Raw genomic sequence first — 27,456 nt, 5'->3', positions numbered from 1 at the left:
GAAAATGTTTTTGCCCTGGTATGTTGTTAAAAAAATCCCATGATCAGTAGTGGAAAAATGTCAAGGGACCAAGGCAAAAAAATTAATCCTCACTTGGTGTGTAAGCTTGGGTCAATAATCAGCAGCTAGCGTATGCTTTCGTTAACAGTCCTTCAGGCCTGGCTAAGCTATTTGAGTTCTCTGATGAAGTAACAGACGGTTTATTGAACGTTAATGTTTGCACATAAAGACTTTCACAAGGACTGGGATTTTCCAGTCCCAATCGCCGTGAGACCGGAAATTCCCGCCCGGAGTCAAACCGCCCTTTGCCTGGTCCGGCAAATTTTCTGCCTTGCCCATGACGATTCCCACCACAGGCTGGACTGGAAAATCCCAGCCAAGGTTTGATAAAGTATCTCATAGCAGATTTATTTGGAAAGTAGAAGCACGCAGGATTAAAGGAATGATAGGGTAAGTTAGATGTATAATTGAGGGTGGGGGGTATTTAATGGAAGTGACAAGGTTGTCACCCACCTCCTGGAAAGCCGGTGAGAGTCCCACGTAGTCTCCTTTGGGGAAGGTCCACCCAATTAACTTAATTAGGGTCTTAAAAGAGATAGCTAATGAGGTAGTAGATACATTGGTGTTAATTTTCCAAAATTCCCTAGATTCTGGAAAGGTTCCATCAGATTGGAAAGTAGCAAATATAGTCTTTCTCTTCAAGAAGGGAGGAAGGCAGAAAACAGGGCACTATGGGCTAGTTAGCTTGACATCTGTGGTGAAGTAAGTGATGGAATCGATCATTAAGGAGGTTATAACTGGGCACTTAGAAAAACCCAAGGTAATTGGGAAGTGTCAGCATGGTTTTGTGAAAGGGAAATCATGTTGAACCAATTTATTGGAGTTCTTTGAAGGAGTAACATGTGCTGTGGATAAAGGAGAGTCTGTAGATGTGCTGTACTTAGATTTCTAGAAGGCATTTGATAAGGTGCCACATCAAAGGTTATTGCAGAAAATAAAAGCTCACGGTGTAGGGGGTAACAGATTAGCATGGATAGAAAATTGGCTGGCTGGCAGTAAACAGAGAGTATGGTTAATGGGTCTTTTTCTGATTGACAGGATGTGATGAGTGGAGTCCCGCAGGGGCCTTTGCTGGGGCCTCAACTTTTTAAATTTATCTCAATGACTTAGATGAGGGGAGGGAAGGCTTGATAGCTAAATTTGCTGGTGACACAAAGATAGGTAGGAAAGTATGTTGTGAAGAGGACATGAGGAGGTTGCAGACTGGTATAGATAGGGTGAGGGAGTGAGCAAAAATCTGGCAGCTGGAGTATAATGAGGGAAAATGTGAAGTTGTTCATTTTGGCAGGAAAAATAAAAAAAAACAAAGTATTACTTAAACAGAGAACGGCTGCAGAATTCTGAGGGATCTAGATGTTCTAGTACATGAGTCACAAAAAGTTAGTATGCAGGTACAGCAAGTAATTAAGGAGGCTAATGGAATGCTATCATTTATGATAAGAGGGATTGAACATAAAATTAAGGATGTTATGCTTCAGTTATACAGGGCATTGGTGAGACCACATCTCGAATACCGTGTGCAGTTTTGGTCTCCTTATTTAAGGAGGAATGTAAATGCATCGGAGGTGGTTCAAAGGAGGTTTACTAGTTATATACCTAGAATGAGCGGGTTGTCTTATGAGGAAAGGTTGAACAGAATAGGCTTGTTTCCACTGGAGATTAGAAGAGTGAAGGGGTGACTTGTTTGAAGTATATAAGATCCTGAACGGTCTCGACAAGGTGGATGTGGAATAGATGTTTCACCTTGTAGGTGAGCCCAGAATTTAAAATTAAGGTCGTCCTTTTAGGATAGAGATGAGGAGAAATTTTTTCTCTCTGAAGGTCATGCTGCAACTGTGGAATTCTCTGCCTCAGAAGGCAGTGGTAGCGGGGTCGTTGAATACTTTTAAGGCAGAGGTAGATAGATTCTTGTTAGGTAAGGGAATCAAAGGTTATCAGGGGTAGATGGGAATGTAGAATTCGAAACACAACCTGATCAGACATGATCTTATTCATTGGCGGAGCAGACTCAAGGGGCTGAATGGCCTACTTCTGCTCCTATTTCGTATATTCGTATGTACTCAGGCACTTAGCTGGACAGCAGTGGGCCTAACCCAGGATCAAGAACAGCGGGGTATGAAGCCCCACCTGCCATGAGCTGCCTTGAGCGTCAGCACTAACGGGTGACTGCTTCCATTACAATACCCACCTAAGACCTAATGTCATCACTGGATTCCAGGCCACAGGTGAGTGATGGTGGGAGTGGGGTGGGGGGAGGTAGTGAGCAGTGGAAGTTGTGGGTAGAGGGGAGTAGGGGAGTTGACAGCCAGGTCAGGGGGAGAGGCTCTCAGCAGCCCTCCATCTTCCCGATGCCCGTTCCCTCAATCAGGCAGGGAGCCCCTGAATGAGAGACCATCACCACCCCTCTTTCCCGGAGCCTACAAGCAACCCACACAAGTTTGTTTGTTGTACTCCCCGCATGGCAAGGCCCCCTTCCCCCACCCAAACCAGGTTAATATTAGTGGCAGCAGGATGAGGCCTTAAATGGGCATTATTTAGCCACTTACGGGCCTCGATTGGCAGCGGGGCAGGAAAGCTGTCCATGGGCCTTCTCTCCTTGGACTTAATTGGGGTGGAGGCAGGAAGGTGGCGAAGTCCCCACCCACCACCCTCCCGCCCAATTAAATGCTCCCGCCACCAAACTCACCATGGGGAGGGCATTAAATTCCATCCTGTTTTTCTTACTGTAGAGAAGTAAATAGCCGGGTTCCCCCAGGGTCAGTATTAGGACCGTTGCTTCTTTTGTTATAACTAAATGTCCCGCACTTCGGTACAGGACGTACAATTTCAAAGTTGGCAAGACCAAACTTGAATGACGGAAGAGTTAGTCTCCCAGGGAGAGGGAACGGTTTTTTTGGGGCAAAAAAAGTAACAAGGGCACAAAAGATGTGTGCCCAGAGCAGGTGTGCGGCTGACTGAATGGGTTGACATCTCTGTCTCTGGCTTGCTGCACTGTTCCAGTGAAGCTCAATGTAAACTCGAGGAACAACACATCTTTTGATTAGGCACGTTACAGCCTTGCAAACTCAACATTGAGTTCAACAATTTCAGGCTATAATCTCTGCTCCATTTTGTTTCCTTTTCTTGGCCTATTTCAGTGTTTTTCATTCAGTCGGCTGCACACCTGCTCTGGGCACCTTTTTTTATCTCTGTTACTTTTTATGCCCCAACACCATTCCCTCTCTCTGGAAGACTAACTGTCCCGTCATTCGATCTCCCCCTGTCCTCCACCCTATCACAGACCTTCCTTTGGTCCTTGTCCCATCCACCTATTGCTCGAGACCTATTCCACCTTTAACCTTTCCCAGTTCTGACCAAAGGTCACAGACCTGAAACGTTAACTCTGTTTCTGTCTTCGCAAACGTTGCCATAACCTGCTGAGTATTTCCAGCATTTTCTGCTTTTATTTCAGATTTCCAACCCCTGCAGTGTTCTGCTCCCCCATCAATCTAAATGGTTCTGTTTTGTCAGAGGTGCAAGAGCAGGAGGGACCTGGGGTTGCATAGTCACAAATCTTTGAGTGCAGCAGAGCAAGTTGATAATGCTGTTAAGAAAGCTTTTTTTAAATAGAGGCATGAATGCAAAAACAAGGAAGTCGTGTTAAATTTTACAAATCACTGGTTAGGCCTCAGTTAAGGGTTGTGTACAATTATGGGCTCCGCACTCCAGGAGGAATATCAAGTCTTCGGAAAAGGTACGCAGGATGTTTACTAGGATGTACCAGACATGAGGGGCTTTGACCAATCAGGGCTGAGTTGCCAACAATCAGCACCCTTTCGCCATGCAGGGTAAATTGTTGCTCCCTTTAAAATTTGGTATTCTTGCATCTGTCCAAACGAATGCAAGACTTTTCTCAGCAATATTCAAGACTGAAAATCTTTGGCAAAAAAATCTAGAGGGGAGGTGAGGAGAATTTTTTTCCACTCAGGGAACCGTTTGAATCTGAGATGCTCTGCTGGTGGTGGGAAGCTGATTCAATGAATAATTTCAAAAGGGAGTGGAGAATAAGGAACTTACAGGATTGCGAACAAAGTGCAAGTGGGAGGTGATGGTGAAGCTAAACATGATCTTCCAAAAGCAAACAGAGGCATGACGGGCTGAACGGCCTCCTTTTGTGCTGCAAGTTTCAACGACCCTGTGATATCTCTTCTGAAATGGAACTTCTCGGAGGCATCTTTAGCAAGGAGATTGGAGTGAGGTCACAAATAACAATACATGGAGGAGGACTAAATGTAAGAGGTGGCAGCTGTTGTTTGGGATGAGAAAACCGTGGGTAGAATTTTCTGCACTGGAGGCCAAGGGCAGCGGTGGGCGGGCAAGCCGCCATGGCTCCCGCTGTCTGGCGGGGTGGGTTGCCACAACAGACCGTCCACTTGCCAGCTCATTATGTATGCATAAACACATTGTCGTACCTCAAGGCAGGGCAGGCTGGAATTTGTCCTCCCCGCCGTGGCCTCATCGGGTCGAAGTTGTGGGCGCCACCTTTAAACGGCACCCGCGCCCACATTCACCCTCTCCAGCCCAGGACTTGTTATGGCGAGTGATGGCCCTTCCTCGCCCCCCCCCCCCACTCCGGAAGAGACAGGCGCTCTGCACCAAGGTTCAGCACCAGGTGGCTGGACAGAGCCTTCCGGGCATCCGAGGACCGGCGAGAGGTCCTCTACCCCCGTCATGGGAGCCTGTGGCCCACCGACCTCGCTGCATAGACTGGGCAGGAGGTTGCCAGTGTCGCCGGGCAGGCCAGTACCCGCGGACCTCAGAAGAGGACAGCCCTCCAGTGCCGAAAAAGGATGAATAATCTCATCCACTCCGCCAGGGTAAGTCAACCTTCTCCCCACTCTCAACTCACTCTCACTAGGCCATCAGGCATTTGGGGGTTAGAGTCCACAGGGATCTCACACACTACCAGCCCAAGGGACATCGTCACTGACTCTCTCACACGCCTTTTAACATTTCTTGTGACATCCGGCACAAGTTGCGTCTTCGGCCCTCACATAGGCCCATTCGGCACACAGAACAGGCTCACCACCTGCTTTTACGCCCGTCCTGCTCACGGTCTGTCCGTCTGTCTTTACGCGGGACAACATCTCCCACAACGAGAAAGAGAGATCCCAGTCGGTCGAGGGGATGCCGGAGCTGAGGTCACTCACCCACTTTGAGGAGCAGGCGGTAGATTTGGCTGGCGAGGACAGAGACCATTCCTGCACCGAAGGCGAGATCGGCCTCTCCCAAAAGCCAGTGAGGATCCACCCAGTAGTCTTCTCTCATCTGCCGAAACTGTGAGGGCTCTTTAATGTGGGTGACTCTCCAGCCAATCACTAATTATCTCTTCTCTCTATCACAGCCACCAACAAGAAAAGGCAGAGGGACACAGCCAGCCAGCCCATCAGCCCCCCCCCCCCCACAGCACCTTGGACGAGGATCCTGAGGAAGCATCTGAAGAAGACCCGTCACTGCATTCACCTCCACCCTCCGCCAGCGCAAAGCCACATGCCTCGGTGGGGCTTAGTTCCATAGCAGCCTCAGGGTCACTATCTGGTGAGCACAGCGCAGAAATGGGTCTGCAGCAGGCGGAGGCAGTGACAGCCAAGTTTACCTCGGAGGACTGCTAGAGGGCAGGCCCCTGCTGAGTCCCGAGTCCGAGGACGAGCCTCTGGAGTCGGCCCTCAGAGAGATGTTAGAGCTCCAAAGAGAGGCAGGGGTACAGCAGGCAGGGCTGTCAGAGGCTGTCATCAGATTAGAATAGACGACGGAGGACTCTGTCTGTTCACATTCTGTCTGATGATGTGGCACTGACATGCGAGCGCACCAAGGTCACCATGGGAAGAGCGGCGTCCGCCATGGAGACCCCGGTCCAATTGTGCTGGATATGCGCTGAGACCATCACTCTAACCATGAGTGGGATCCATCCGTGGCTCGGCGAGAGGGGGATGGGGACACCTCGATCTTCCTCCAGGAGCCCCTTCTCCTCAAGGTATCAGGGAGGGCCCTCAGGCAGCCCACAGGGTAGAGGAGTGTCAACTAAACACCCCAGGACAACATCCAGGAGCCTCCAAGACTGCCCAGCCACTCCAAATCCCCTCTGCTTGTGACCTCAGCAACTCCAGGCCAGGATGCACCTTCCCCACAACAGGAGACCCTAAGCAGGCCGGGGCCCTCGGGGTCTCGGCCCTCAGTGGACACCCGCCAAGGCAATCACAGACAACAGGGCATAGCAGTCAGCGGGCTGCCTCTGCCTGTGCTGTGAATGTCAGGGACACACCTGGGCATCGCGGTAGGGTAAGGACAATGAAGAAGTACTCAGGGCACAATGGTGGCACAGGTGTTCACACACTGTATGTACCTTACATACCTGTAAATATATTTTGCTTTTATGAAAGCCTCATCTAGTGAATGGCTCTTCCATCTGAGGATGAGGGTTTCATCCACAGTTGCACAGAGGTGTTTTTTTTTGTCCAGTCATAGGATTGAGACAGATACAGGTAGAAGAAGGTAACTCTACAGAGATGGATGTTGGCAAGTTTTGTGATGGAGAGGGTATGGAGTCGGAAACTCAGCTTAGGGTTGAAAAAGACACCAAGATTGGAAACAATATGGTTCAACCTGAGACAATGGTGGTGGGCAAGAGAGATGAAATTGGTGGCAACATTACAGAGTTTGTGGCAGAGGTCAAAAACAACGGCCCCGATTTTATCGCTTTTCAAGTGGGTGGATTCGAATGGGTTGAAACTGGGTCCAGTGCCTTTATCCATGCCAGTACTTAGCTGGCAGAAACTCTGGTTCATTCAAACGCTGTATGTTAAGCAAACAACACAGAGGCAGCGCAGGACTTGACAGACACATCGGAGAGGTGGAGCCATCTCTCATTAGTCTATATGTGGAAGAGGACCTTATAAGTGTGGATGAATTCACCAAAGCATGACATGTGGAGGAATATGGGGAGCTAAGGATAGACCCTTGGGGGACGATAAGGTAATGGTGCAGGTTCTAGAAGCAAACCATTGCATTTAGTTTAGGTTATATAAGCAGCAATTTTATCTACCGGTGGAATGGTCCCAGATTTGCACTAAGTGTGGTAGCGGGCAGGTAAAACAATGTTTTACCTGCCGGCCGCAATGGCAGATTTTCACACCATATCGCCCACACCCGCCTCATTGCTCATGCATTCCTGGGAAACACGCCATCTCCATGGCGGTGGGCTCTCATTCGCCCACCACACCATCAACTCACCACTTCATCACGCCAGGCACCACATTTAAAGTACAGCCGCGCTCAGTGCTTCCAGCCCAGGACTGCAGTAAAGAAGACATGGTCCAGAGAAGCAAGAAGACTGCAGCCCTCGAGCACCTTTTGGACACCATGGAGGCTCTTCGTGATGTCCTCTAACCCCGCTTTGGCTGCAGGATGGGCAGCAATATTACCACTCCGGCTTGGTAGACAATGGCTGTGATGATCAGTGCCAATGCTGCACAGAAGAGTTGGCCATCCAAATCAGATAGAGGTGAATGATCTCACCCATACAGCCAGGGTAAGGCAACCATCTCATCACTGTAAACTCACGCACTCAAGCCCATCACACATTCACTGGCATCTCACTCGCTGCCAGCTCAAGGGACATCACCACTCACCCTCTCACACACATACCCTCACATCTCCATCTGGCCTCATCTCCTCTGGAGACTGCCTCCTCAGCCCTCACCATCTTGAGGCCACTTGCACAGATCAACGTGTGCCCCCACACACACCCTGGGATACTCTCCTTCCCCAGTACAGCTCTCGTCCTGCAGCATCTTCCCTTGCTTGAGGCCACTTCTCCCCCTTCTCCAAGTAAGACCTTTCCCTGCAGCCATTGAAAAGCCTCCCACATGTGGCTGGTCTGATTGGTAGAGACCTACCATGAGCCCCCCTAAAAGTGATGTGGTGCTGTTTGTGAAGCCTGGCGCTGATGACTGCGAGTGCTGCCCGAAGCAAGGTAGGCAAACAGACCTTGAAATCCCGAGTGAAGCACAGCCTGCCAAGTGGATGCCTTATACATACTGTTGTGAAACACGTCGGCGTGGCAGACAATCCAGCTCAGGGTGGTGGTGGTGGTGGGGGCAGGGGGGGGGGTGGGGGGGGGGGGGGGAGGTGGGGGGGGGCGCGGTGGGATGAGTCCGGCGGGCTGGCCTTATTACAACATGCTGAAGTGTTATAATGACGTTCCCGACGTCCAATGGCAGGGAACACAGCCCGCCATCAGCGGGCATGGCGGACGATTGCAAGCAGGTTTCACGACATTGTGAAACTGATTTTTTTTGCCTTCTCACCATATTGTCCGAATACGGCCGGCACCAGCGGGCTCGGGAAATCCCAGCCTATGTCTTCATAAGTCGTGCCTCTTGACCTTAAGGCCATTCACTGCTCAGGTTATCCTCTAGACAGTTGCCTTAGAACCTAAGAAATAGGAGCAGGAGTAGACCGTACAGCCCCTTGAGACAGCTCCACTGTCCCACGCGGCCATCGCTGAGCCCCAACTCCACTTTCCCGCCCCACTCCCCATACCCCTTGATTCCCTAAGAGCCATTAAAAGCTGCTAAAAGTTCAAATCTTTCTGTAAAATTAAAGTTCCGTGAAATTATAAAGCAAATTTGTTTTTTTTTTGTGCTGTCTCTTAGGCACATCACCGATGCTGTGGTTGCAATAACACTCATTATTTTGATGTTCGTCTTCCCCTCACGGAAGCCTTCGTTCAAATGGAAGACAAATCCTGAAGGTATGTTCATTCACTTATTGATAATGTGCGGCATATGTACCTATTGTATTGAATCTCTTGATGAGATTCTTCCAATTCCTACTTAACTGATCAGATGAAGAGTCGGCCAGGGGTTCTGTTCCTGATCGTTTTATGAATAACGTAGGGTGTACATACAAGGAATTTGCCACTAAGTGACCAGCCCACATGTCAAAGGAAGAGGTAAAATAACACTAGAAAGAAAGATACAATTTTAGTCACACTTATTTATTTTTTAAATTTGTGGCAGATTTTGAAAGTAAATAAGGTTATAAACAATTTCAAAAGATCAACCATGTTCGAAGTCACGAGAAAAAAGAAAGAGGAGGGGAGGGGACAAACTGGTTATATTATTGCTCTATAACTCCTTGTCAAAGCCAGTTGTCTTACTATGCATGCCCTCTCTTTACCCTGGTATTGGCCTTCAGCTATCCTAACCCGATACTCTAGAATTCCGTCCCTAAGATCCTCTCCCTCCCTCTCCTCCTTTAAAATCCTATTTAAAACCTTCTTCTTTGACCAAAGCCTTTTGTCATCACTCTTAATCTCTCCTTTTTCGGCTCCGAGCATTGTAGTCACTTACACCAGAGAGTGGTGAATCTATGGAATTCATTGCCACAGAAGGCTGTGGAGGCCAGGTCATTGAGTGTATTTAAGACCGAGATAGATAAGTTCTTGATTGGTAAGGGGATCAAAGGTTAAGGGGAGAAGGTGGGAGAATGGGGTTGAGAAACTTATCAGCCATGATTGAATGGCGGAGCAGACTCGATGGGCTGAATGGCCTAATTTTTGCTCCATGTCTTATGGTCTTACGTTAATTGATTATAAATTGTGTTTAATTGTATGTAGGTGATAGACATTAACTGGGTATTCACTTGAGCCACTCTATAAATAAGCACAGACAAAAATGTAGTTGTTGGGTTAGGAGGTGCATGCTTGTAGCATGTAATTCTGTAAACAAATATAGAAATGTGGAAAGATTAGCACCAGTTCTATCCTTCACAACTGGCTTGCTGGAGTAACTCATGTGAAGCGAATTTTCCAAGTTGAAGCCTACCGACTCCCACAGCTACCTCGACTATAGCTCCTCACACCCTGCTTCCTGTAAGGACTCCATCCCATTCTCTCAGTTCCTTCGCCTCCGTCGCATCAGTTCTGATGATGCTACCTTCAAAACCAGTTTCTCTGACATGGCCTCCTTCTTCCTTAACCGAGGTTTTCCACCACGGTCGTTGACAGGGCCCTCAACCGTGTCCAGCCCATCTCCCTCGCATCCGCCCTCACGCCTTCTCCTCCCTCCCAGAAACATGATAGGGTCCCCCTTGTCCACACTTATCACCCCACCAGCCTCTGCATTCAAAGGATCATCCTCCGCCATTTCCGCCAACTCCAGCATGATACCACCACCAAACACATCTTCCCTTCACTCCCCCAGTGGCATTCCGTAGGGATCATTCCCTCTGGGACACCCTGGTCCACTCCTCCATCACCCCCTACTCCTCAACCCCCTCCTACAGCACCTCCCCATGCATACACAAAAGATGCAACACCTGCCCCTTCACTTCCTCTCTCCTCACCGTCCAAGGGCCCAAACACTCCGTTCAAGTGAAGCAGCATTTCACTTGCATTTCCCCCAACTTAGTCTACTGCGTTTGTTGCTCCCAGTGTGGTCTCCTCTACATTGGAGAGACCAAACGCAAACTGGGCGACCGCTTTGCAGAACACCTTCGCTTGCCATTTTAACACTCCACCCTGCTCTCTTGCCCACATGTCTGTTCTTGGTTTGCTGCATTGTTCCAGTGAAGCTCAACGCAAACTGGAGGAACAGCACCTCATCTTCCGACTAGGCATTTTACAGCCTTCCGGACTGAATATTGATTCAACAACTTTAGATCTTAAACTGCCTCCTCCATCCCCACCCCCTTTCCGTTTCTTCCCCCTCCCTTTTGTTTTTTCTAATAATTTATGTGGATTTTTCTTTTCCCACCTATTCCCATTATTTTTAAATCTATACCTTTTATGCCCTGTTAGTCTTATTGCACCCCACCCCCACTAGAGCTGTACCTTGTGTGTCCTGCCATCCATTCTTAATTAGCACATTCTTTTAGATAATATCACCACCTTCAACACCTCTTTGCTCTTTTGTCTGTGACATCTTTTGATTATCTGCTCCTATCAATGCTTGCTTGTCCCTACAACGACTACCCCCCCCCGCCACTGCCACTTCTCTCCCCCCACGTCTCCCCCCCCACACTCACACACCTTAAACCAGCTTATATTTCACCCCCCTCCTATTTTTACTCAGTTCTGTTGAAGGGTCATGAGGACTCGAAACGTCAACTTTGTTCTTCTCCGCCGATGCTGCCAGACCTGCTGAGTTTTTCCAGGTAATTCTGTTTTTGTTTTGGATTTCCAGCATCCGCAGTTTTTTATTTTTATCTCTTTGTTTAATTGACTGCTACTTCTCTTCAAGAAATGCCTACCTTGAAGAAGTATTGCTCCTCTCTGCAACAGGATTTCCATATCTCTCTTTTGCCTTGTTCACCTTCATTGCTTTCCATTTCCCTCCTGGTGTTTGACAAGGTGTTTACTAAAACCCGCTTTCACAGCCATATCTCCTTTCTCAGTGACTGTCTCCGTCTCCGACTTACCCCATGTGGATTTCAACTGAAATTCCATCCCTCATGTTTCGAACCCACCCAGGATTACAGGTATCTCCGGGACATAGAACGTTTCTCGGACCGCTGTTCCCGTCGCATTCTGAAATCCACACTCAGTGCCATGCGCCGCCATATGAACACACTCGACCTCTCCCTCCAGCAGCACCGCAGCACCCTTTTTCAAAGCCGCGCGTGCACCCAGTTTCATTTTATTCTTCATCTCATCCGATGCCTCAACAAGAAACTTTTTCTCTTCCTCTCAAGTGCTAAGGAACGCAAGCTCCAACAACTATCGACACCAACACCCATCTAGGACCCTCCACCCCTGCCTGTCTCTCCGTCCCCAACCCATCTTCCAATCCCAGCCCCGGCCGTGTATTCACTATACCCCCTGACCTTCCCCTATCCGACGCTGAACGTTCAGTGCTCAGCAAAGGACTTAGTTTCATACCCTTACACCTTCATCTCAATGAATTTCGGGCTTAGCACAATGCTGAACTCTTCTTCCGCCGCCTTCGTCTCCATGCTCACTTCTTTGGGCAGGAGTCCTCTCCCCATTCAACGGATCCTTTCACCCACCTCCAATATTCTCCCTCCACCTGGACCCCTCCCTCTGGATTCTTACCTTCTCTTGATCTTTTCATTGAGAACTGTCAGCGCGACATTAGTCGTCTCAATTTCTCTGCTCCTCTCATCCATTCTAACCTGTCTCTCTCTGAACTTACTGCATTCCATTCTCTCAGGTCCAACCCTAACGTTGTCATCAAACCCGCTGACAAGGGTGGTGCTGTTGTCTGGCGCACTGACCTCAACCTTGCGGAGTCTGAGTGTCAACTCACAGACACTTCCTCCTACCTCTCCCTGGACAATGACCCCACCACTGAACATCAAGACATTGTTTCCAGGACTGTCACTGACCTCATCTCCTCTGGAGATCTTCCTTCCACAGCTTCCAACCTGACAGTCGCCCAAACTCGGATGGCCCGCTTCTACCTCCTACCCAAAATCCACAAACAGAACTGTCCCGGTAGACCGATCGTGTCAGCTTGCTCCTGCCCCACGGAACTCATTTCTCGTTATCTTGACTCCCTTCTCTCTCCCCTTGTCCAGTCCCTTCCCACCTACATCCGTGATTCCTCTGACACCTTACGTCACATCAACAATTTCCAGTTCCCTGGCCCCAACCGCTTACTCTTCACCATGGACGTCCAATCCCTCTACACCTCCATCCCCCCCCCAGGATGGTCTGAGGGCCCTTAGCTCCTTCCACGAACAGAGGCCCGAACAATCCCCATCCACCACTACTCTCCTGCGTCTGGCTGAACTTGTTCTCACACTGAACAATTTCTCCTTTAACTCCTCTCACTTCCTCCAAATAAAAGGTGTGGCTATGGGTACCCACATGGGCCCAAGCTATGCCTGTCTCTTTATGGGGTATGTGGAACATTCTTTGTTCCAGTCCTACTCCGGCCCCCTCCCACAACTCTTTCTCCAGTACATCGATGATTACTTCGGTGCCGCTTCATGCTCTCGTTGGGACTTGGAAAAATTTATTAATTTTGCTTCCAATCTCCACCCCTCCATCATTTTCACATGGTCCATCTCTGACACTTCCCTTCCCTTCCTTGACCTCTCTGTCTCAATTTCTGGTGATAGACTGTTCACCAATATCCAAGCCTACCGACTCCCACAGCTACCTCAACTACAGCTCCTCACACTCCACTTCCTGTAAGGACTCCATCCCATTCTCTCAGTTCTTTCGCCTCCGTCGCATCTGTTCTGATGATGCTACCTTCAAAAACAGTTCCTCTGACATGTCCTCCTTCTTCCTTAACTGAGGTTTTCCACCCACGGTCGTTGACAGGGCCCTCAACCGTGTCCGGCCCATCTCCTGCGCATCCGCCCTCACGCCTTCTCCTCCCTCCCAGAACCATGATAGGGTCCCCCTCGTCCTCACTTATCACCCCACCAGCCTCCGCATTCAAAGGATCATCCTCTGCCATTTCCACCAACTCCAGCATGATGCCACCACCAAACACATCTTCCCTTCACCCCCCCGGCGGCATTCCGTAGGGATCATTCCCTCCGGGACACCCTGGTCCACTCCTCCATCACCCCCTACTCCTCAACCCCCATGCATACTCAAAAGATGCAACACCTGCCCCTTCACTTCCTCTCTCCTCATCATCCAAGGGCCCAAACACTCCTTTCAAGTGAAGCAGCATTTCACTTGAATTTCCCCCAACTTAGTCTACTGCATTTGTTGCTCCCAATGCGGTCTCCTCTACATTGGAGAGACCAAACGTAAACTGGGCGACCGCTTTGCAGAACACCTGCGGTCTGTCCGCAAGAATGACCCAAACCTCCCTGTCGCTTGCCATTTTAACACTCCACCCTGCTCTCTTGCCCACATGTCTGTCCTTGGCCTGCTGCATTGTTCCAGTGAAGCCCAACACAAACTGAAGGAACAGCACCTCATCTTCCGACTAGGCACTTTACAGCCCTCCAGACTGAATATTGAATTCACCAACTTTAGATCTTGAACTCCCTCCTCCATCCCCGCCCCCTTTCCGTTTCTTCCCCGTCCCTTTTGTTTTTTCCAATAATTTATATAGATTTTTCTTTTCCCACCTATTTTCATTATTTTTAAATCTATACCTTTTATGCCCTTTTAGCCTTTCCACCCCACTCCCACTAGAGCTGTACCTTGCATGTCCTGCCATCCATTCTTAATTAGCACATTCTTTTAGATAATATCACCACCTTCAACACCTCTTTGCTCTTTTGTCTGTGACATCTTTTGATTATCTGCTCCTATCACTGCTTGCTTGTCCCTACAACCACCCCACAACTGCCACTTCTCTCCCCTCCCCCCCTCCCCCCCACCTTAAACCAGCTTATATTTCACCCCTCTCCTATTTTTAATCAGTTCTGTTGAAGGGTCATGAGGACTCGAAACGTCAACTTTGTTCTTTTCTGCCGATGCTGCCAGACCTGCTGAGTTTTTCCGGGTAATTCTGTTTTTGTTTTGAAAATGCTGTATCAACATAAACCGTTTGCCATTGATGATGACCATGAAACTTAATGGTAAATATCAGCTTGTGTCTTGAAACTTGTCATAAACATATCAGTCATGAGTTTTTTTTTAAATTTATTCATGGGGTGTGGGAATGCTGTTAAAGTCAGCATTTATTGTCCATCCTTAATTGCCCTTGAGAATATGATGATCAGTCACCGTCATGAACAGCTCCAGTCGTGCAAGGAAGCTACTCCTACAGTGCTGTTAGGCAGGAGGATCCAGGATTTTGACTCAGTGACAATAAAGGAATGTAAATAAATTTCCAAGTCACAATGTTGCATGACTTGGGCGTGAATTGCAGGTGGTGGTGTTCCCATGCACCTGCTGCTCTTGTCCTTATAGTTGGTGGAGATCATGGGTTTAGTCATTGTCTTCCAGATGAGACATTAAACCTAGGCCCTCCCTGCACTCTCAGGTGGACAAGAAAGATCCCCTGGCCACTATTTTGAAGAAGAGCAGAGGAGTTATCTCTGGTGTCCTGGCCAATATTTATCTCTCAATCAATGTCATGACAACTGGTCATTATCACATCACTGTTTGTGGGAGCTTGCTGTGTGCAAATTGGCTACCTTACAACAGTGACTTCACTTCAAAAGTACTTCATTGGCTGTAAAGCATATTGGGTCATCCTGTGGTCATGAAAGGTGCTGTATAAATGCTGGTCTTCGTTTTCAGTGAAATCATTATCAATGAGTATTAATCCTCAGCTGAATGAACCAGTTTTTCTTTTGGAAATTTTAATTCTCTCCTTCTCATTATCAGAGCCAATTACTCCGAACCAGCCACTGTTGACTTGGCGAAAGGTTCAACACAAGATACCTTGGAATGTAATATTACTGATGGGTGGAGGATTTGCGATCGCAAAAGCAATTAAGGTAATTGTTGTAAGACCATCGACATTTAAGCAAAAGAAGCCAACTTCAACCACTCATTGCTAGCTCAACACTCAAGTTCTTGCATCTAGTCCCATTTCCCCCTCACAATTTAATAGCTTTCTTCAAATTTTCAACTCCCTTTTAAATATCTTGAGACTTAACTTCAATGGTAACTTGTGGCATTCTGTTCCATATTCTAATAATCTTCTGTGTGGAAAATGTGTTTGAATAAATTATGCCCTTGTTAGAGACCAGTAACCTTTTTTTAACAAAGAAGAAATACGACATCCTGGTTATTTACTAAAAGAATGAAGCCACAAGATTCCATGGTTTAAAACAGACAAAAAACTACACAAGAGTCATCAAAGCAAACACTAAATACCTACCTATCCTATGCTCTAACATCCAGAATTAACAGCAGTTAAACATGAATTAACAGGCAAAGTGTGGTTGAATATAAACTATAAATTGCACATTTTATGGTGGCTAAAACAGATCTTATGAATTGACTCAGCAGTCTACTCAGACTTTGGTGATCACACTCAGTCACAATGTCCATCAAAACTCTGCCTTCCTTACGAAGAATTTCAGCCCCTCTTCTACTGGGAGCTAGACTGATCCCCAGCCGACAGCACCACACAACCAACCTGAGTTCCACAGGTACGGTCTTCACCATGAATGGCACACATCTGCAGAGCTCGCTCAACTCGGTCTGGATGGTATAGATCCACCAGTGTTATCTTCCAAATACAGAAACAGCTGCAGCAACTTGTTCTCAGCTCCTGAACCTGGTCATTGCCTTCTTCAGTCTTCTCCAGCTTGCCTGTATTGTACCAGTGGACCCATTAACTTGCACTGCCCAGCTTGGACTGATGTGCGTCTTTTTATATATTTCGACCAGGGTCAGTTTGCCCAGAAGTTTTGGTTTCCAAAGCTCAGCTTGTTTTTGGGCTGTTGAAGAGTCATTCGGACTCAAAACGTTAACTGTGTTCCTCTCCGCAGATGCTGTCAGACCTGCTGAGCTTTTCCGGGTATTTTTACTTTTGTTTTTGTCTCAGTTTGTTTTTGTTTCCTTAAAAACTGGGGAGGTCAGTTTCCTTTCTTATGTTTACCTGTTCTGTTTCTCTTTCTGTTCCCTTTTCAGTTCAGCTTCTCTTTTAGCTAGGGTCTGCCTCAAAAAATACAAATAAATTTAAGAACATGGATTCCCAACATCACTGACCGCTGGAAATATCCTTTTATAGTTCACCCTCTTTAAAACCCTTTTGTAATCCTGAATACTTCTGTCAGATCTCTTCCCTTCAACTTCTCACGGTGAGCACGGCCCTAGTGTTTCATTGTAACTGCATCTCTTTATCCCTGGCAACTTTTTCCGTGGTTCCAATATCCTTTCTACAATGAGGTGCCCAAAGTGACACACACTGTTTTAATTTTGACACAGATTCTTGCTTCTGTGTTATTTGCTTCTATGTATAGACCCCAGAACCTAATTCCCCTTCCAAAGCAGGAATGCAGCTGGAAAAAAATTGTATTTGATTTATAACAGTGACAACTTTACAGCCATTTACTGCACACGAAAATTTCCAATAGGCATGAAGCTCCTCACCAAGAGAACTAAATCATTGGCCTGAATTTTCAGGTCGGTGGGCAGGAGTGTGCACCGGGCCTGGGGTCAATCGGTCCACCTTCACGATTTCACGCTGGCTGACCAATTAAGGCCCGCCCAGCGTGAAATGCGGCTTCCCATTGGTCAGGAAGGGCCGGGCAGGGGCATGTCGTGCGCCTGGTCCAATGGCGACCCAGCGGGCAGTTTAAAAATGGCACAGGCAGCCCCTTGAAGGCCGCCGGTGAAGAAGCACACAGCCTGCGTTGTGGAGATGGCAATTATGGCCTCGGAAACAGCTGGAGACGCCAGGGGGAGGGCAAGTCAGGTGGGCACTCACACCCCCCGCTTTTCAGACGAGTGCCTCACCGTGCTCCTGGAGAAGGTGGTTGCCAGGAGGGACACCCTTGTACCAAGGGACGAAAGGAAGAGGCCACCACACCTGAGGAAGAAAGCCTGGGAGGAGGTGGCAGCACAGGTCAGCAGCCATGACGTGGTGCAGCGCACACGGGTGGAGTGCCGCAAGAGGTTCAATGACCTGCTGCACTCAGGAAGGGTGAGTACTATGTTGGCACGGATTAGTGTGCAGAAGTGTTAAGGGCTGGCTGTCCCCCTGTGGAGCTCAGGGGTGTTAAAGTCCGAGTGCCAACTGTCAATGATGCCAGAGTTGGCCAAGGGGGCGAGCCCTAGCTGCTTGGACTGAGCACCTTGCGGCTCAAGGGTCACGAGTCAGATGTGCCCTGCGAGGTGTTCCTCAGGTGGGGTTGGCCAGGCTGCAATGGTGCTGCAGGTAGAGAGTGGACTAATCAATGCTCCTCTGTCCTTTCTGGAGAAGACGAACCATAACCAATTGGAGAGGTCACGGACAGGCGGGGACCCAAGCAACCTGTTGCTGCTGACCAAGTTCTAGCAGGACATCCTTGAGCTGAAGAGCCAGCACACTCCCCATGCAATCGGTCATGGAGAGGCTGGGGTGTCAGACGAAGATAAGAGCGCAGTGTGCAGAGGTAAGATTTTCGGATTGTGCAACCATTCTAGTACAGTCTTTTCATTGATGGAAGCCTCAAACCTGGAGTCCCCATTGATCATTGAAAGACGAGGGCACCATGATGCAGATCTCCATTGTCTTACCAGGGTGCCTGGCATGCACAGTGACAGTGTAACGACTTTAACCAATGACATGTCCTTGTTCTCCCTTAGATGTGCCAGCACACGCTTAATCGCAGGACCCCTGGAGGGCCACCCCTGATGCCAGAGGGCTGCTGGGCATCATCCGCACCTGCATCACGCCTGCACTCTCAACCACACACCAGCACAGATACCAGCACATCACTGGGCATTGGATCATCAGCTACATTGTTGGTGCACATTGGTGAAGCCACTTCAAGGCAGATAGTGAGCGTCTGGAGTCATCCATTAGGCAGCAGATGCTGGATATCCAACAGGATGTGCAGGAGGATCTGGCGGAGATCCATGAGGGTCTGCATGCCTCTGTTGCGGAGAAGTCCATGTGGAGCATAAGCATTGCGTTGACCCTCGTGGCCCATGAGACTCTCATGGACAGGCAGATCCAGGGACAGAATCAGGAGTTCCTGGGGTTGCACCCGGACCTGCAAGCCTTCACACATGCAATGACCTCAAGTGGTTAATGCCTGTGTGGGAGAGGGATGAGGCACCCAGTATCCCAGCTAGGTGCCTGTCCATCAGTGGCAAACAGGGAGGTCCAGAGCAACCTCACATTAGCGCACAAACTGCCTGTCGTCTCTACAGGCTCCTCTAAGAGCCCTCTGGATGACGGCAGCAGCACCTCTGCCAGTAACCATGGCATCTGATGAGGCTGCAATGACTGGGGAGAAGCCAACCGTGGTATTGGCCGCTCCCTCCCAGGTGAGGCCAACACAGGCTTCATGGGTCAGAGGACGACCACCAAAGTCATCAAGGCCAACAGGACAGCAGAGTCAGCAGGCTGTCTCCAATGCTGGTGCCAGTGAGCTGTAGGGGGGGAACCAAGATGCAGCACTCACAAACATAAGTCTAAGGTACCATGAGCAGAAGAGGGATTGTTCATGGGTGATCTTCTGTTCAGTTATGTTTGGTTTATATGTCTACTGGTATAGACATCAACACCAGTAATGGTCATGTCATTGTGATTTCAACGTGACAATAACATTCAATTTGCTTTTGTTGTGATGGCCTGAGTCTGCTTCACCTTTTATTTTTGTGCAGGGTACACCAGTATGTAATGCTGGAAGTGAGTGGCTCTAAACGTTATTGCACAGGCACTGAGTGGACTTTGGGTTCACATGACAGGGGCATTTTGGACGTCCTGGATGGAGGCGGTAGCCCTGGCATGAGGCGAGAGCACTTCTTTTCCAGCCTGGCTGAAGGAGCGTTGGATCAAGGTGCCCCTGGTGTCCCTGCCTCCCTGGAGGTTACTGAGGTCTGCCTCCAAGCCCTCAGCATTCTCCTCACCGTGCTCCTCTTCTGACTCACTACTGGATTCATCCTCTGTGGCCTGTGAAGCTGTGTCAAGATCCTCCTCCTCCAGTGGGTCCCCCCTTGTCAATGCCAGATTGTGGAGAACACAGCAGCAACCACGATCAGTGACGTCTGTTCTGGAGGGTATTGTAGTGCTCCCCCTGAATGGTCCAGGCATCGGGAGCGCACCTTCAGAAGACCTATGGTCCTCTCTTTCACCACCCTTGTGGAGGCATGACTCCTATTGTAACGCTGCTCTGCCTCTGTTCTTGGGTGGCTGAGAGGCATCATAAGCCACCTTTTCAATGGATAGCCCTTGTCACCCTGCAGCCATCCACCCAGTCGGGCTGGAACACTGAAAAGCCCCGGCACCTGGTAATGCATCAGGATGTAAGCGTCATGGGAGCTGCCTGAGCACCTTGCACAGACTTGCAGAATCTGCATCCACTGGTCACATACTATCTGCACGTTCAAGGAGTGGAATTCCTTCCGGTTGACGAAGGCACCGAGCTCACCCACCGGGGTCTTGATGGCCACACATATACAGTTGATTGCACCCTGGATGTGGGGGACCCCAGCAATCGCTGCAAAGCCTCTGACTCACTCTGCCTGGCTGGCCTCGCCCATATGGAAATGAATAAACGTCATTACCCACCTGAACAGAGCTTCTCTCACCAGCTTGACACAACTGTGGACAGCTGATTCGGAGACTCCACACAGATCCCTCAGTGACCCCTGGAAAGAGACGGATGCATAGAAGTTAAGGGCCACTGTGACCTTCAGAGCCCACACAGTCGGAGCTGATCTCAGGCCCGATCATCTGACAACTGGATGTCATAGTCACCCTGGAGAGGCGGAGTCCCCTTCGGCATTGACCTCAGACATACTGAGGTAGCTGCATTACTACCTGTAAACCCTGGCAGCAGGATAGTGGCGTTTTCTGCATCCCTTCACCTTAGACTTCCTGCTGTTCCTGCGCCCCTTGTGCCTGTGCCTCTCGTCCCACAGGTCACTCCGCTGGAAGCTGCATTGGGACACCTGGCCTCCTCTCCCTTCTGCCCCTCTCTTCCTCCTCAGAGGAGGTGCCTACAACGGAGACCACAATCCCCATTACCAGAGTTACAGTAGGCTGCCTGATACCTGGAAGGGTCCACACGGTCCAAATCTTCCAGGGGCCTTGAAGACACCAATAAGTCCTGAAATGAAGCCAGGAAATGCTAAGGATGAAGCCCCGAACAGAGATGAAGCTGCCAAGTACCAGTAAGCAACCAGCAGTGAACTATCTCCGAAGATCCTCACTACTCACACTGACAATGCTGCTGATCCTTCTTATCTCTCCCTTGGATGAGATTTTGCAAAATGCCGGCTGCCCACCTGCCCGTTTGGCCTGCGCGACGAGTGTGAAATCACACGGGCAACGTGAAATCATCACCGCCTTTTTAATGGCCTTAGCTGGCCTCTTAATTGATGATGGCACAGCTTGGATACCCGCGTGCACCCCGAGCGAAATATCGCGACAGCGTGGGACGCTCGCCCGAAGTCATCTCACGTCCGATCAGAACAGGTGTGCACCCGCCCGATCAGCGTAAAATTCTGCCCATAAAAATTAACCTACTATCCCCTGTCCACATTCCTTGTTGGAGCAGGTAGTGGCACAGTGGTAAATGTCACTGGGCTAGTAATCCAGATCCAGGCTAATGCTCACCAGGCAACAGGTTTAAGTGGCAATTGGTAGAATTAAAATTCAATTGGCAGGACACCGGGCTGCTAAGGGGAAAACCAGGACTGTCCCTCCCAAACTGGGACGTCTGGCCACCCTTTGCTCTCCCTCCACCACCCACCCCACCCCACCCACCTTAAAACAGCTTATATTTCACCCCTCTCCTATTTTTACTTAGTTCTGTTGAAGGGTCATGAGGACTCGAAACGTCAACTTTGTTCTTCTCCGCCGATGCTGCCAGACCTGCTGAGTTTTTCCAGGTAATTCTGTTTTCGTTTTGGATTTCCAGCATCCGCAGTTTTTTGTTTTTATCTAAATGTGGTTGACTCGTACATGCCCTCTGAAATAGCCTATCAATCGCCTATCAGCTGTACCAAGCCGCTACAAAGTCAAGAAGGAACAAAACTTCCTCCCTAACAGCACTGTGGGTGCACCTACACCACAAGGACTGCAGCGGTTCAACAAGGCGGCTCACCACCACCTCCTCAAGGGCAATTAGGGATGGGCAATAAATGATGGCCCAGCCAGCGAAACCCACATCCCATGAAAGAATAAAACTAATGGAGAGATCCCAAAGCAATCACCTTCTGAGAACTACCCACTGACTTCTGCTTTCTGTTTTCTATCCTTAAGCCACCTGTCTGTTGACTTTTGTTCAATACTGTGTCACTTATTCTTCAAAGTTTCTTTTGTAGGACATTATCAAGTGTTTTTTGAAAGACTAAAACGCCCATTGCTCCCCTTTGTTAATTTCCTTGGTAACATCCTGGAGTAATTTGGCCCTGAGGTTCAAAATTCCGTATCCTGTTTTTTCATTCTTGACCAGGCAACATGGCTGATTCTCGCCCTCATTTATCGTTGACTTAGAAAGGTTACAGTGCAGGGAAAAAAATGGTTGCATGTGACTTAGCGTCCTCCTTCCCGCTGCCAATGCTGGTGTTGCCATTCCCATCCGGTTTTGGAATGGGCAGAGCTCGCCAATACAATTTTCGAGGACCAATGGATGACAAGTGCACTGTGCACAATCCACCATTTTTACATGACTTGGAACAGCTAATTCAGCAGCCCGTAAAGGAATCACAACAGGAGGACCGTTTAAAACATGCCAAATAAAGATGAATGTGTTTAAAAAGATTTTTACAGGGCCAGGAAGAGTGTTAATGCAAAGATCGTCTCATCTGTTGGTGATCTCTTGTCTCCACCCTCCCCCACCTACCTCCCTTCTGTCCTCAGATTGCTTCCCCCCACAGCCTTAAAGTAGTACTTAGCTTTCAATTGTCTGAAATCTGTATCCTCTGGTTACCGATTCTCCTGCCAGTGGAAACAGTTTCTCTCTACTGACCCAATCAAATATCCCTATTAAATCTTCCCTTAACCTCCTCTGCATAGGTGCCAGTTGTGACTCAGTGGGTAAGTCAAAAGGTTGTGGGTTTGTGTCCCCCTGCAGATACTTAAGCACATAATGTAAGCAGACATTTCAGTACTGGAGAGTACTGCACTGTCAATGAGTGCCATCTTTCAGATGAGCTGATAAACCTGTTCCTCTGGTGGATATAAGAGATCAGATAATTTTAACTTAAAGAAGAGCAGGGCAATTCTCTCTGGTGTCACGGTTAATGTTTATCCTCAACCAATACCTAAAATAAACATGGTGGCTCACCACCACTGTGAGATCTTGCTGTATACAAAACGGCTGCCATGTTTTCTATATTATATCAGTAAATACACTTAGCACTTCATCAGCTTTGCTAAAGTAGTTTGGGATATCCTGAGGTTGTGAAAGGTGCTATATCAATGCATGACGTTCATATTCTTCCTGATGGAGAACTTTCCAGCCTTTCCAGAAAACTGAAGTCCTTCATTCATTGTATCTCATGGCATTAATGCACTTGGTGCCTCACGGCTGTATCTCCTTTCCAGTTAGCATTTATTGTTGCGCTTTTTGAGAGTACATTGAGCTAACGTGATATCAAAATATTAATTCAAGTGCTTGTGTGTTTAAAAGCAATTTTTAGATTTTCTTCTTTTTCGTTGTTGCCAGGAATCAGGGCTGTCTAACTGGATTGGAACCCATCTGCGTCCTCTGGAATCTATCTCACCCAGTATAGCTGTCCTGATTATCTGCCTGGTCATTGCCTCATTCACTGAATTCTCCAGCAACACTGCCTCAAGTGTAATCTTTCTGCCTATTTTGGCTGAACTGGTAAGCTGCCTGCTTATTTTTCCAGGTTACAGGTTAACTTTCAGATCAAGCTGTGACAATTCCAGTACACAAAACTTTTCTTTGCTGTTTGGTATCCCCCCAGTTTCAAACACCAAGAAAAGGGATGGAAACTATTTTAGTTATTCCTATGCTGCTTGCTCTTTGTGCATCCTCACCTACGAATGTAAAGAAGCTGTTTGAATCGATGATCCCATTTAACTGCGGGTAATTTTATAAATCCACTCCACTTATAAGATGCTTATGTCAGGAACGTGGGTGTATATTCCTCTTGGCTAGGTCCGTAATGAATGGAAAATCATGGAAAGCGAGTATGCAAATTCCTAATATGTGTACTCCTGGAAGACAAAAATCTGTATCGGACACTTTGGACGGGATTTTCCATTTTTGAAACTAAGTGTGGTGGCGGGCAGGTTTCATGATGCGCATCCCACTGCTCGGAATGGTGGGAAATCGTGGCCAATTCCACATTAGGGAGCTCATTAATTATGCACAGGTGGGTATCTCTCCAAATCAACCGACGGGTCGGGAGCTGATTCATCCACCCCGCCATTACCTGACGGGGGTTGAAGGTCTAGACACTCTATTTAAACACCATCGGAGCACACACATGTCTCACTCTCTCCAGCCCACCTGCCTCCAGGACACTATTCAAGATGCCATAGAGCCTAAAGAAGAAGGCTGCACCCAGTTTCACCCACCAGGCCCTCGAGGCCTTGATCAGAGGAGTGCGGGCTCACAGGGATATCCTGTATCCCAGCGATGATTCCAGGAAGCACACCAGCCTCACCTCTCTGGCCTGGGAGACCATCGCAGAGGACATCAGCGTGATTGGCATCCATGCCCGAAATACCATCCAATGCAGGAAGAGGATGAATGATCTCATCTGCTTTGCCAGGGTAAGTTATCCTTCCACACCCTCCAATATCAAACTTTTATCATGGCATCCTTTAATCAAAGGGCCAATCTCTTCAGGGATCTCACACAACCATTAGCAGGGGACACATCACCACTGATTGTCTCACAGAAACTTTCAATCGCCACCATCCCATCTATCATGCTGCTCACACTCCACCCTCAGCCCCTTCTGGGGAGGGCTCAACACACAGGGGGCATGTATCTTTCCCAAACTCTGCTCCATCTCTTCTCATCATGCACCTTTCCTTTGTCTTCATCCCGGGCAAGCTTTCCCTCAACTGACGGGAAAGATCCCGGTCCAGGGGAGGGATCTCTCAGTGAATTTGAGGAGGATGCCACTGAGATCACTGAGGAGGACAGGGATCGTTCCTGTGGGGGAAGGGAGATCAGATTGTTTCAACAACCCAGGACGGATCACACCTCCATCAGTTCATCACATCCTGACAATCTCAGTGAGTGACATGCAGCCTTATATTCCTCTTGCTCATCAACTAAAACTCTCTTCTCTATCTTATAGGCACCAGCAGATCAAGATTCACAAGGCAGCCCATTATAACTCCGAGCCCCCAAACCATGTCAGAAGAGGAAGAAGCGTCACTGCACTCACCCACACCCACCACCAGCGCAGAGACACACACACTTTGTTGGGATATAGCTCTAGATTAGGCTTGGGATCACCCACTGGGGAACACCTCACTGAAACGTCCCCGCAGCAGTCAGAGACAGGGACAGCCCAGGTCTCCATCGCTTGGGGGGGTGCTGCTGGTGACCAGCCACCCGCTCAGTCTGAGTCAGATGATGAGCGTCTGCGAGCAGCCGCCAACTCAATGCTGGCGATGCAACAACAAGCAGCGGACGTCAGACAGAGATTCGCAGTCACTCAGCAGACTAAAGCGAAGGATGGAGGAGTCTGTCCACATACTCTCTGATGTAAGGGCTCCAACATGCGAGCGCCTCAAGGTTACCATGGGAAAGTTGGCGACCACCACAGACACCTTGGTCCAACAGGTTTTGCCCGATTTGCACTCGACCTTGGACCCCATGGCCACACACCCTGGTGGGCACCGTCATGATGAGAGGTGAGAGGGGGGCGAGGGACCTTGACCTCCCTCCAGGTGCAGCATCTCCTCATGGAGTCAGGGCGGGACCCTTGGGCGCCCGCTGGGAAGATGAACCCAGGAGCCTCCTCTCAGGACACTCCGAGGGTGTCCAGCTTCTCAGAATCCCCCGTGCCTGTGACCCCCCTCCAATCCAGCTGCTCAGGCCGATAAGGGTGTATCTGCCCCTGAGCAGGAGACCTTGCTCAGGCCAGGGCCCTCCAGGCCTCAGGCCACCAGAGGACATCCGCCAAAGTCATTGCAGACATCAGGAAGTAGCAGGCTGCATCCACCTCTGCTGCAGTTGTCGGGCCTGCAACCAGGCTTAGTGCAGGGTTAGGAAAATTAAATATTTAATTCACTTTTGAGTCGCGGGTGTGCACCAATGTGAAAATGTTGCACTTCTGTGAGTACATTTGATGTTTATGTGAATGGCTTGCTTTGTGATTATGTACTTTTGAATCCTCTTATTTCGAGATTTATCCATCCTCCCACTCAGTGACAGTCTCCCTCTGTGAGATTCACATTCATGTGATGTCAACATCACTGAAGATAGTCTTCACACCCTTGCGTGATGTCAGGGAGGTGTGATAAAAATCTTTATTGGAAGTGTGTGATATATGCGCTGGTAACCCTTCTTCCTCAGTGTGTGAGGGCAGCACATCAGCCTTGAGTTATTAGCGGCACTTGTGTGTCCGAAGTGTGGTGGCAAAGGACAAAATATGGACGGGAGGAGAAGATCACTAACCATGTCCTCACCTTACTGGAAGCTGTAGTTTCTCATTTATGTGGCGATGATTCTCTTCAAATCAATTTTCGCATTGCTCTCGTTGTTGAGTGGACTTTCACTTCCCAGAGCGAATGCATTCAAAGGGCAATGCGGACCTGCTTAGAGATCATGGCCTGGTAAATCAAGAGGCTAGAAGGTCCAAGTGTGAATCTGGACTTGTTATCGATGTGGCTTTAAAGTGTTTGGATATCCCTTGAGATGAAAGGGAATGACATTGAGGGCCAGGAGAACTGTAGCCATCTCCCCCTGCCTTCACTTTACTCCTCCTGGAACCTGGTACCGATTAAAGTGTCACTGGCACATCTCCCACATCTTGCTTCCTCTATGGCGTTATCGCATTCAAACTGACCCTCATCACACTCTTGAGATTCCTGGGCCTCCTGCCCTCCATCCTCCAAAGAGCTCTCATCCTCCTCCATTTCACCCTCTGGCAATGGATCACCTCTTTGCAGTGCCAGATTGTGAAGGGCACAACACACAGTGATGATGTGTGAAACCTTATCGAGGGTGTACTGTAGTGCACCACCTGAAAGGTCCAAACATCTGAAGTGCATCTTCAGAATCCCAATGCTCTGCTCTATTAGGGAGCGTGTGCAGCTGTGAGCAGCGTTGTAACTCTCCTCGGAACGACTCTGAGAGTGACACACCAATGTCATCAGCCAGTGTTTATCCCCAAGCAGCAATCCCTACAGACATTCAGGCTCTTCAAAAACCTCAGACAACTGGGAGTGACTCAGAATGTATGAATCATGGCAACTCCCAGGGCTGCACAAACCTGCATCATGTTATCCGGTGGTCACACACCAATTGTACATTGATGGAATGGTAGCCTTTGGGGTTTGTAAACTTTAGGGGCTGCTGCCATGGAACCCCTAAAACCACAATGATACAGTTGATTGCGTCCTGCACCCTTGGGAAGCCTGGATGGCTGCAAAGCCTGAATCTCACAGCCTGGCTATCGTAATCCAGAGCAAACCTCACATAGTGATGTCCCTTCCTTCTTTATGCATCTGTGTTGTGGACTGCGAGATGCTGCAGAGGTTCCCTTTGATCCCTGGAACAACCCACAGGCAAAGAAATTGAGCACAGCAGTCACCTTTAAAGCCACTGGCAGGGGATATCCTCCAACTCCACGGGACATCAGGT

General features: G+C 48.8%; 1 protein-coding gene across 1 annotated transcript in view; it reads left to right on the top strand.

The window, feature by feature from the left end:
- LOC121287499 (solute carrier family 13 member 3-like) overlaps window positions 1-27,456 on the top strand; it is a 68,755-nt gene that overhangs the window by 29,144 nt on the left and 12,155 nt on the right. The window contains exons 9-11 of the mRNA XM_041205433.1: window positions 8,754-8,851; window positions 15,371-15,483; window positions 23,326-23,487. Coding sequence (XP_041061367.1) covers window positions 8,754-8,851; window positions 15,371-15,483; window positions 23,326-23,487 — 373 coding nt within the window. The remainder of the gene's footprint in view (window positions 1-8,753; window positions 8,852-15,370; window positions 15,484-23,325; window positions 23,488-27,456) is intronic.

The sequence above is a fragment of the Carcharodon carcharias genome, chromosome 14, assembly GCF_017639515.1.
Source record: "Carcharodon carcharias isolate sCarCar2 chromosome 14, sCarCar2.pri, whole genome shotgun sequence".
Taxonomy (NCBI): Eukaryota; Metazoa; Chordata; class Chondrichthyes; order Lamniformes; family Lamnidae; genus Carcharodon; species Carcharodon carcharias.
Note: the sequence above shows the minus strand (reverse complement) of the source record. Positions and strands in the feature narration are given on the sequence as shown.